The 12,571-nt window shown below is 39.5% G+C and overlaps 1 protein-coding gene across 2 annotated transcripts in view; it reads left to right on the top strand.

The window, feature by feature from the left end:
* The window catches only part of lrrk1 (leucine-rich repeat kinase 1), a 161,264-nt gene that overhangs the window by 131,125 nt on the left and 17,568 nt on the right, over positions 1–12,571 (top strand). For both annotated transcript variants that reach the window (XM_067598039.1, XM_067598047.1), the window contains 2 exons: positions 9,261–9,455; positions 11,100–11,251. In XM_067598039.1, coding sequence (XP_067454140.1) covers positions 9,261–9,455; positions 11,100–11,251 — 347 coding nt within the window. The remainder of the gene's footprint in view (positions 1–9,260; positions 9,456–11,099; positions 11,252–12,571) is intronic.

The following is a 12,571-nucleotide window of genomic DNA, read 5'->3' as shown; positions in this document are numbered from 1 at the left end:
GACACATGTTGAACAAATAATAGGAGGAGATCACCTAAGTGCTTAAAGTTGTTTGATCCACTAACTGCAGTATACTGTATTGCACAGCATGGGGGAGTCCCATACTGCAGTAGAAATTCATCTGGACTCTGATCTGCTGACCTGTGGTTTTCTGTTTGGGTGGAAAGTGTTAGGAGTGAAAGAGTTGCACATGCCTTAATGTTTATTTTATATGTCGCTGCAGATGATTTACAGTTAGCGGGATGATTGTTTTGACTGGCTACTTCCTCCCTGTAGCATGTTGCCTTACTGTCTGATTAGTGCCATATGTTTGCTTTAATGGGAAAGGAGGAAGGAAAGCATTCAGGTTTTACCATAGCTGCACTAGTGACTACCTTTGCATCCGCACAAAAACTGATTGCAATCTAGGACTTAGTATCATTGAAATTTTTCAATACCTTTTTCAATACCTTACTTTGTAGAATATAAACATGTATTTCTACAAAACACTTTTTTTATCTAACAAAGAAGCCAGGGTTCTCAAATGTTAAAAGTTGTCTAAATGCAAGCAGCAATAAAAGTTTTCATTTATAAAATAGCCTAAAATCGGCAAGATTTGATAAAAATCAGGAAATATCTGATCAAAGAAAAATCTGAAAAGACATTTGATGCTAGCATCGGTTGGTTCTTGACAAACACATTCCAGTCTGTACCATAAAAGTACCAAGGTTCGATATCAGAACCTAGCATGGATAAGGGCTAGGACTTGGTCTGCAACTGCAGCTAAGAATTACTCTTACTCATTATTGATTAATCTTTGATATTCAGAGATATCTCATCATATCACCTCCTTACATTGGAGAGGAGGGAACCAGAGTTAGACATCTTCAATAATTGTTAAATAACCTAAATGATGAGTCAATTTATAAAATTGTTGTTGTTTAACTTTTTTTTAGTTGACTAAATCGGTTAATCGACTGATCATTGCATCAGTTAATGTAACATACTCAGAGCATAACTAGCTTTACAGACTATTTTAACTGCACAAGTGCTACAAGTACAAGGTGGTAGGTCTTGAGCCCACAAGCGCTTTTGCAGCACAAAGTGCAAAAGGACTAGATGAAGGTGAATATTGATCAGAGGATAATGTGACTCGCTTTGCTGTGCTTCATTTGCATGAACCTCCCACCTGTTTGTTCCTCTCCTCCAACCTATGCACAGTTTTCACCAAAATTCCACACAGATGGGCAATTTCGTGCTTAGGAAAACACCAAATATTTGTAATGCTGCTTGCGCTGGTTGTTGTGCCTCCACAAAAATGTACTTACTGACTTAATTACTGACTGACTTACCTTCTTGCTTAAGATCTTACTTACTTACTTGTTTACTTGCTTACTGTCTTACTTGCTTACTTACTGGCTTACTTCCTTACTTACTTGTTTACTGGCTTACTTGTTTACTGGGTGCATCCCAAGTGTCCTAAATTTCATCCACGTTTCCGTCACTTGCGTCCTTCCTTGCATCTTAGTCTCTCCCACTGTGGATGCACAGAGAGACACAAGGAAACCAAGATAGGAGAGAGGAAATGAGGAAATTTGTTATTAGAGACATGAGACGTCCTTTCCTCTGAAGCATCACGTGAAGCAAGGTCCGTTTCTGATGATGCCGGCAGCTGATCACAGCTGATCAGCTATCAGTCAGTTTTAACAGCTGATCAGCTGTCAGTTGGCTTTAACAGCTGTAGAGACTTTTGAGTTTGTGTCTGCACACATTTACACTGTGCTAATACTAGTAAAGGTGCGGTTATCATTGACAGAGCAGCAGTGTTTTCTCTCCTGTTTAACAAACACCTACACATGAATTAAAAACTTGCATTCTGTATTGATACTGTGTACTGTGTCCTGCTCAAAGGCACATGAACCATTTCTACTGGCAGAATGTGTTCATATTATTTATTATTTTTTTTAGTCTGATATTCTGATTGTGATTTCATGATTTAGTAACCCGGAATAAGAGTGTCTCTTGAACAATGAAAATAGTTTATTAGGCTAAATGTTTAAGGGACAATTGAAATGATGTAACTCATATCAAACCCAACACTCAGGAATTTTCATCCTCACATGTGACTGGATGGATATGACAACAAATGATGTAAAATATAAATGTGTTTAAAATGTGTTTCTTGCTGACAGACTCTCCCTGACTTTAATTTGATCCGTAATAACAGTTAATGGAGGAAATAACAGATCTTTCTAATTAATGAAGAAAGTTGTTTATGGTTCTTATGTTGATCACACCAACAATTAGTACAGAATTTTAACTAGATGATGAATCAAAAAACACATATAATACTCGGGAGTGATACACTTGAGTCTAATCTGTAATCTGCCTCCACTCCGGTATGAAACTGCATTGTGACATTGTGATGTATCAGATCAGTCCGATCAGTTGCAGTATCCAATCAATAACTGACATCCAATAAGGGGGCATGTTGGCCCGTAAAAGACTTCCATGAAGCCTGCTCTCGCTCATAGCTCCTCAGAGATCCCTCCTCGCTCCTCGCACCTTGGAGCAGAAATAAGAGACTCGGGACACTTGTCAAAATGGTGGACCAGAATGACTTCCGGTTCAAGCAAGGAGCGAGGAAATTTAAAATAAGAGACTTGGGATGTACCCATAGTCTTACTTGCCGACTTACTTGCTTACCAGCCCCGGCTATTATAGAGAAACCTTTCAAAGAATAGAGAGAAATCTCTGCAGGCCTTTACCTCTGTTCATCACCCACAGAGTCTGCTGGCCCCAGCCAATCATGCCTTCACCCCTCTCCTGGGCATTAATTTCATTTTTTGATGAGGTTGAACTATTCTATTGAGATGCAGACAAGGGTAAAGAGTAAAGAGAATAAATTATGGTAGTGGAGAGTGGAAAAGGAATTAAGAAAATAATGAAAATAATAAAAATAAATGAAAAGCAGCTTCCTGGCTGTTGACGTGCTTGCCAGCTGCAACTATCTTGGCAAGAAATGGAACATGTGTAAGTATTTGTCAGTTGAGGATCTGGGCAATATACAGTAACACTGCTAGAAAGCTGTTACAACATGGCTTGTTTTATTGTAACTATAATGTAATGAAGTGTAGTCTGTGTAAAAACAGTGTTTGATAACAGATTTTTCCTATTAGATGAAAAGACTTTCTGAGGTTATATTATATAATATAATCTGCACTTCCCTTAATGTGCTACCACGGCTTTACTCTTCAAACCTGGTTTAACTAATATAGGTTAACATAATGTCAACTAGCTAAAATAATCCTGTTAAATATCATCCAGATAACTTGGTTCTTTGAATACAGGAGGGGTTTTAATTTGTTAATGTTGTTGTGAAATAAAGGTAACATGAGAGTCGAAACAACATGTGAATCCTATGATTGGCTGAGTGCATATCACATGATCACTTTTTTACTGCTGCTGCTCAGTAGGGCTTAATTTAAAGCTCAGAAACTAGTTAAAAGTTCTGGATTGTTTCAAGTGAATCTTAATACCATACTCACAAGCTATATGTGTGTTGAAAAAGTCACTGATTGCTGTTATTATTCCTCCTGCCCACTGGCCATGAGTTCCCCTCATAGTGTGACTACACTGTAAAAGATAAGAGAGTCTTCTCAGATTCATCCGGGTATTAGACATATTGATACACACACTTGAGACCTGTTGCAATACAACACAATTGTACCCAGACTCCATAATTTTACCATAATTTGGACCCAGCCCAGGTCTTGGTTAGTAGAAAGGTCTGGTTTTATCAAATACATTTACAGTTTAATGCTGTAATATTTGTTTCACTTTCAGACTGTCAATTTTTCTGAATAGTTTGTGAATAGTGTCTAATCTTGTTAAAAACTTTCTGATCACAGTGACCTTAAAAAGGGGATGATTTTCAAGTCTATATTCATTGGGGTGTTTGTGGTTTCAGTAAATGGTAAATGGACTGTACTTGTATAGCGCCTTTCTAGTCTTCTAACTACTCAAAGCACTTTTTACACTACGAATCACATTCACCCATTCACACACATTCATACGCTGAATGGGTACAGAGGCTACCATGCAAGGTCCCAACCTGCCCATCAGAGGAAATCTAATCATTCACACACATTCACACACTGATGGCACAGCCATTGGGGTTAAGTGTCTTGCCCAAGGACACATCGACATGCGGACTGGAGGAGCCAGGAATCATACCGCCAATCTTCCAATTTGTAGATGCCACCCCATAAGCCGCCCACAGTGGCACTGATATAGCGTCTGTGTTCATGTGTTGGGAGGAAATATGCAACTGGCTCTATTGCCGCCTTGTCAAGGTTTTAGGTACATGAATTTCAGATATGCAATTCAACAAGGATGGATATGCTGTAGTGTCGGTTTTCTTCTGGTGAGGATAAAAACCGTAGACAAATATAGAGTGAAAAATGTTCTAGACTAGTCAAATTGAGGCCAGTAAGACTCTCTCCTTATATTATTATGCCTTTGTTTTCCATAGCCCCTGTGATGCCATAGCATACCACAGACCTCAAGCATATCTGGAGTCACTACTAAGTGATGTCACCACAGAAGTAGTTGAGTGCTTTTGGCATTGTGTCTCTACAGTTTTTCTGGGAATTCTCACAAGGGCCGAGTCCCCCACTCACTATCTGTGACCAGTCAGAGACAGGAATCCACTCGGGTATTTTTGTCTTCAGATGAGTTTCAAGGATGAGATGAATGAGCTGCAGAGGATAAGAGGAGGCCAGGATAAGCCAGAGTTGTGTCTGTGGAGTATGTGTCAATCATTGAGAGACATATCTGAGATTGACACACTGAGAATTGCTGGTCCACCTTAAAAGTCAGTCCTCCTTAAGTGAGCCTCATAAAGTTGTTGCTAACTTCTGGGCTAACCCCCTTCAATAGATGAGTATTTTCTTTGACTCGAGGAGCTGCAGCATTTATTAATTGACACACAGCCTGTACTGTACATTTACTGCCAGATTGACAACTTACTGCTAAACTTTTCCTCTGCTCTGCTCACATTCACGTCACATTTCTGCTGCTCGCTCTCTGCACCTGAGCAACTACACACGCACATTTACAGACATACACGCACAGACTTATTCCTTAACGGAGCTACACTACTCTTGTACCTTTCATGTAGATGTCTTTTGAAGAACGAAGAGAGGGAGGATAACTAAAAAAAATCCACAATGACGTAGGGTGTTATTGTGCTCGTACAGTGTGCAAGTGAAAATCATTAGTAGCCCGTTGATATTAATGATCGTCTGAAATTTTAGCAGTGGCGCTCATAATTTTGCAGCGGCAGTGCACTGAATGAATACAGGGGAAACACTGAGATATGACTAGTAATAATAATTGCAATAATAGTAGGAGAAGGTGTCAAGGCAGGAAACCCACAGGACCACTCCACCATCCCCGCAGCTATGCCTCTTGATGTCCACAACCCTGACTCTGGATTTTTCCCGTGAGACGGGAAAGCACAAAAACTCTGGGGAAGAAGCCAAGTTAGTAACAAGCATTATGGTACATGAATGCATGCAAATGGAGAGGAGGAGGAGAAGACAGGATCAGTGCATCATGGGAAGTCCCCCGGCAGTCTAGGCGTATAGCAGCATAACTAAGGGCTGGTCTAAAGCGAGCCTGGCTGGCCCTAACCATAAACTTTATCAAAAAGGAAAGTTTTAAGCCTACTCTTACATATAGTGAGGGTGCCTGCACCCCGGATGGAATCTGGAAGATGGTCCCACAAGAGAGGAGCCTGATAGCTGAAGGCTCTGCCTTCCATTCTACTTTTGGAGACTGTAGGAACCACAAGTAAGCATGCATTCTGGGAGCGCAGTGTTCTAGTTGGATAATAGGGTACTATGAGCTCTTTAAGATATGATGGTGCCTGACCATTAAGGGCTTTGTGGGTGAGGAGAAGGATTTTAAATTATATTCTGGATTTTACAGGAAGCCAATGCAGTGAAGCTAAAATGGGAGAAATATGATCTCTCTTCCTAGTTTTTGTCAGTACACATGCAGCTGCATTCTGGAGCAGCTGGAGAGTCTTTAGAGACTTCTTAGGGCAGCCTTATAATAAAGAATTGCAGTAATCCAGCCTAGAAGTAAAAAATGCGTGGACTAGTTTTTCTGCATCTTTTTGAGACAGGATATGCCTGATTTTTGCAATATTACATGAGTGAAAAAAGGCAGTCCTTGGAATTTGTTTTATATGGCAGTTAAAGGACATATCCTGATCAAAGATAACTCCCTGATTCCTTATGGTCGTGCTGGAGGCCAGGGCAATGCCATCTAGGGTAGCTATATCATTAGATAATGTGTTTCTAAGGTGTTTAGGGCCAAGCACAATAACTTCAGTTTTGTCTGAGTTTAGTAGCAGAAAATTGCAGGTCATCCAGGTCTTTATATCCTTAAAGCGTGCTTGGAGTTTAGTTAACTGATTGGTTTCATCTGGCTTCACTGATAAATATAATTGGGTATCTTCTGCATAATGAAAATTTATAGAGTGTTTCAGAATAATATTACCTAAAGGAAGCATATATAAGGTGAATATTATTGGTCCAAGCACAGAACCTTGTGGAACTCCATGTCTAACTTTTGTGTGCATGAAGGATTCATCGTTTACAGACTGAAATTGATCTGATAAATAGGATTTAAACCAGCTTAATGTAGTTCCTTTTATGCCAATTAAATGTTTTAGTCTCTGTAATAGGATGTGATGATCAATGGTGTCAAATGCAGCTAAGATCTAACAAGACAAGTAAAGAGAAAAGTCCTTTGTCTGATGCAATTAGGAAATTACTTTTAACTTTCACCAGTGCTGTCTCTGTGCTATGATGCACTCTAAATCCTGACTGAAAATCCCCAAATCAACTAATGTTATGTAGAAAGTTACGTAACTGATTGGCTATTGCTTTCTCAAGGATCTTAGAGTAGTAGAGTAGACTTTTTAAGAAAGGGTTTAATTACAGCTACTTTAAAGGACTATGGTATATAGCCTGTTACTAAAGACAGATTGATGATATCTAGTAAAGAGGTGCTAACTAAGGGTAAGACTTCTTTACGCAGCCTAATTGGGATGGAGTCCAAGAGACAGGTTGATGGTTTAAATTAAGAAATTGTTGAAGTTAGTACATGAAGGTCAATTTCTAAGGTTCCTGTGTTTGTAGATAAATCAGTGCCTTTTGAGGGCAGGAGGTGATGAATTTTGTCTTTAATAGTTAGAATTTTATCATTAAAGACGTTCATGAAGTCGTAACTACTGAGAGCTATAGGAACACATGGATCAATAGAATTATGACTCTTTGTCAGCCTGGCCAAAGTGCTGAAAAGGAACCTAGGGCTGTTTTTATTCTCCTCTATTATTAATGAGTAATGCGCGGCTGTGGCATTACAGAGCGCTTTTCTGTATGTTTTAAGACTATCTTGCCAGACTAAGTGAGATGTTTCCAGTTTGGTGGAACACCATGTCCTTTAAAATTTTCACGACGTTTACTTTAATTTGTGGGTTTGGGAGTTATACCATGGAGCTAACCTCTTATGTTTTATTATCTTCCTTTTTAAAGGGATGATGGAGTCGAGTGTCATTCGCAATGAGCCTGTGGCACTATCAACAAGATTATCAATTTAGGAGGGACTAAAATTAGCATAAGAGTCCTCTGTTGTATTGAGACATGACATTGAATTCAGTACTGATGGAATTGCTTCCTTAAATTTAGCTACAGCACTATCAGATAGACATGAAGTGAAGATATCTTTGTCTAATGGTGTATAGTCCAGAGATAGGAATTCAAAATATATTAAGTAATGGTTTGATAAAATTGGATTTTGTGGAAAAACTATTAAATGTTCAATTTTGATGCCATAAGTCAGAACACAGTCTAGGGTATAGTTCATACAGTGAGTGGGTTTATTTACACTCTGAAAGAAGCCAGTTGAGCCTAATAATGAGATAAACACAGTGCTAAGACTATCATTATCAACATCCACATGAATATTTAAGTCACCTACTATAATTACTTTATCTGTACTAAGTACTGTAAAGTTTTCCAGGTTGAGTGTGAAAGACTAAGAACAAGGCTTTCAAATGAAGTATAATTCAATTCAGGTCTAGGGTTGATTATTAGGCTTGAGTTGAAAATGGCTGCAACTCCACCCCCTTGGCTGGTGTCTCGAGCAATTTGAGTATCATTATGACTGGGAGGAGTGGATTCATTTAGGCTAACATATTCTTCATGACACACCCAGGTTTCAGTAAGTCAAAATAAAGCAATATGATAATCTGAGATTAGATCGTTTACTACTACGGCTTTAGGTGAGATCTAATGTTTAAGAGTCCATATTAAGTTCTCCTATTTTGTTGTACTATTGCAGAGGTGTTAATTTTTGTTAGATTTTTATGGATGAATCCTCTTCTGTTTACTTTAGATTTAATTGATTTAAGTGGTCAGGGGACAGACACAGTTTCTATGTGGTTTTGGGTGGGTAACTGCTCTAATCGGCCTCCTGGACTCAACTCTGGGTTGTCATGGTTTTTGTTTACTAGAAAAGTCAGCCATATTTACATTTATCCGTAGCCAGCAGTTTTAAATTTGATTCTGTGTCACCCCCTCTGGCCCCAGGAATACATTTGACTATGGTCATTGGTGACGCTAACTTCACGTTTCGAAAGTGCACCTCCTATTCACTATATCACTAAAGGAGGCAGAGGAATAGATAAACATATGACACACTGAGCAGGAGAGTGAGGGAGAGAGAGAAGCCATCACTAACTGCTAAGGTAAGTTAGCTGCTAAGCTAACTAGTAACTAACAGTTGTGAGATTAGTGAGAAAAGAAGGAGAGAGCTTGAGCAGAACTAGCTTAAATTTTAATGTACGAGTAATTATCCACAGGAATGAAGAATATAGCAAAATTAACTGAGTTAAGAGCAGCAAAAACGCTATCAGTAAACACCGTCGGCAACCAGAAATGACACAATAAACTTATCGCAGCACGTCAGCGAAAGAGAGAAAACTGTTCAATGACGTGATGTAAGTTTACTTACTTACTATCCATTGTATCCAAATTCCTGACATGCATTACATAACATACCTCCACCCACACACTCATTTAAATCCAAGGCTATTGGCAAGGTGTATTTCATGTGTGATATTGCTCCTAATAACCTCCTCAGATGTAACTCTGAAACCTGACCTTGATGCCTGCTGTGTTTTCTCCCATCATCACTGCCTTAAGGTGGACATGTTTTCCTATGGTATGGTGCTATATGAGCTGCTGTCTGGGCAGAGGCCAGCATTGGGACACCACCAGCTTCAGATAGCCAAGAAGCTCTCCAAAGGCATCCGGCCAGTGCTGGGCAGTCCAGAGGAGGTTCAGTTCTATTGCCTCCACAGCCTGCTGACAGAATGCTGGGACACCAAGCCTGAAAAGGTGAGGCTCCCTGCTTGTTAACACTGCAAGGAACCGGATTGATCGGCTCTGTTCTGTTTGCATCCACTCACAAAGTTCAAATAAGGAAAGAAAAATATAAGAAAAAGAAAAATAAGCAGTGTTTTCTTATTAAAACAACTCACCATAATGTGTGTAGCAGTTTTTGAGTTAGTTGATCCTGGTGGCTTTCAAATATCAGGGTTTTCGCCAGTGTATTGTAAGCTCAGTGGCCCACCAGGCCTGAGTTGAGCCCCGCCAGGCCTAACTAAGCATTGGGGAATTTCTTTAAATATGTTTTAAGATGTTCTCTAAACTAAGATGTTATACAAGTAGCATAGTTCATTTGAGGAATAGGTCAGTGCATAGTGAGTGTACAGTTGAGCGAGACAGAGCATGTGTGTGACGGTGAGGCTGCGGCGACCAGAGCAGACAGTATGAAGTTAGCAGTATAGCTGTGAACAGTGTAGTGTGTGTACAGTTCAGGCTATTTGTCGGTGAATACATGCTACAACTCCTCAAGACCCAAGCCAAGTTCTTGTGTCTTGCTTGCCACCCAGTAGAAAACAAGCACCAAGACCCAAGGAAACATGATAGCAGCTGCTCACTAACAGCTATGTGTGTTTACAGCAGAGGAGAAGAGGGAGGACAGAAATCTCACTCTGTGGATTGGCACGGAAGAGACACTTTCAGTTTATAATTGTAATGTCCGTCATCCGACTAAGTATTAATAACACACTTAGTATTTTACAAAGTCTTTTCAAAAGAGTTCTTTTCAAAGGGTTTTTTATTCAATGAACGTGGGTGCTAATATGTGAAAATGAACTAAATGGGTTTTATTTCTATAAAAAAAAGCAAAACAACAGTAGGTAGTGGGCAAGTAATGTAATCAGTGAATGCCCGAACACCATGTATACACCAGGCCTAACAACCTTTCTGGAAGAAACCCTGAAATATAGAGAGCTGGAAGCTTTTTTCGCTCTTTAAGGCAAAACAATAATAATATAAATTTGTAGGGAAATAATAAAGCATCAGCAAATCTTCCATGAAAAGTCAGTTTTTTTGCCGACACAGTAGTCAATCTAAACAGGTCCCTGTTTGCTCTGCTTTGTAGGAAATAGACTGATTTACTTAACAGACCCATAAAAAGACATTAGAAAAAATTCTCATCCACCAATACTAAGACCCAAGGTCATTACCTGCACCTTGGTGTTGTGTTCAAACGAAAAATAAAAACTGGTCATGTTTGCATGTGGAAAGATTGTGAGAGATCATGCCCATGTCACATGGGACTTTGTGAGCAGTATCAGTTAGTGAAAACTGCCAGTTTAGCTCCTTGCTGGCAGGCTCCTGTCTTCAGTATTCCAAAAGACGACAGTAGTATTAGCAGATAATACAGGGGCTGCCATGCAGCAGGAATTAACCATTCCAAATTGAAATACTACTGGGGAAAAATCCAACAAATATACACTGGACAGTATAGATGAACTACTACTGTATATCAGTTGTATTGCTACATTGTTTGACTATTAAATATCCCTCAGAGGTACGTGTGATGCAATAATGTTTCTGTTTTATGAACTAGCGGTACAATTGTTGCACCACCAGTTCAAGTCCATTTCAATGACATTCAGTGTGTACCCGCAGAGGCCGGTGGCCATGCAGTGTGTGAAACAGATGCAGGAGCCCAGCTTCCCCTGCCTCAGGTATGTGTTGTCCTGTGATAGCCACTCGCAGCTCTTCCTGTCCCAGCTGCAGGGATACAGTGCTGTCTTCTGGGATGGAGGCAAGGAAGACAGGTTGGTTTCAACTCTTTAGTCTGCTAATAACTGCTTTTATTTGTGTTATTGCATGAAAAAATGCTGATTGCATGATTCCTTGATTTTTTTCCTTCTTCAAAAACATGTCCTAATGTGAGTGCAGGTTTTTTCAATGTGTAACATTTGATTGTTGTGGTAGAAAAGATGTAATCAATATGTTACAGTCTCATTTTTTAGAGGTCTGGCTCACCTAAGAAATGTCACTGAATTGGACAGAAGGGGAAAATTACTCGATTTATCCAGATTCTGAGGATCAAACCCTGTCTTACATAAGCTGATATTATAGTTTTATTAAAAATCAGATTTGGTCTTGTGAGTGTGATCCACATTTAATATGATTTGGTGTAGTTGTACTGATGCTGATGATTTTTATTGAATTGCAGTATTGTTGCAGGTATTTCTTCATTCTTACAACAATAATATATTAAGGGTTCATGTGCTGTACACAGCACGTAGTCCTTCAGTCTAGGCAGTAGTGACCTGTTTACCCTCAGCCCAGCCTCATCCTCCTGATCATTAACTGGGAGGAGGATGACTTCACTTTTCTAAGACCTTCCTATAGTGATGACTTTCTCCCAGGACTTGAGGGGTCTACAAAAGTGTCTGATTTTCATTTGGAAGTTCAGCATCTCAAGGTGTATTTAGGCTCTCTTTACCTTCACAAAAGCTTTTTTATGAGTGCATATACAATACATGCAGACATATAAATCTTACAGCACACACTCAGATGCTTCATCATTAGTCATATTTAGGGCCTGAGCATGAAAGTCCCAGGGGCCCAACGAAGTTACAGGTGCTGTACTTTTACAATTTCTGCCTAGCAGGTTGAACATATCCACCTCAAATTTGGTCAGAAAAGTCTTTAGACCTTGATGCTACATTGTAAAGGTTGTTTTGCCGTTGAAAAAGAAATTGTTGTAACTCCACTCCACATGGTCAGATCTTTCCACAATTTCATACACTTGGTAACAGTCCCAGTCTGAAGACATGTTCAGGCCAATATTGAGTCACAGTAATAGCGCCACCTACTTGCAACAGGAAGTTATAGGCCATATACTTTTACTAACTAGTCCTAGCAGGTTAACCAGATCCACCTAAAATTTGGTCAGCTAAGTTGAAAGACATTGATGATGCTAAGTAGCGAAGCTTTTGAGTTTTCATCAAAAGCTGTTGCCATGGTGATGCATTATTCGCCATGAAACAGGAAGCTGTTTTTGAGGGGCTCGGGATGTTTGAAAACTCACAAAACTTGACACATGTGTCAGAAGGGAGGTACTTAAATGTCAGATATGGGTCTTG

Source organism: Thunnus thynnus, chromosome 1, assembly GCF_963924715.1.
Source record: "Thunnus thynnus chromosome 1, fThuThy2.1, whole genome shotgun sequence".
In the NCBI taxonomy this organism is placed as follows: domain Eukaryota; kingdom Metazoa; phylum Chordata; class Actinopteri; order Scombriformes; family Scombridae; genus Thunnus; species Thunnus thynnus.
Note: the sequence above shows the minus strand (reverse complement) of the source record. Positions and strands in the feature narration are given on the sequence as shown.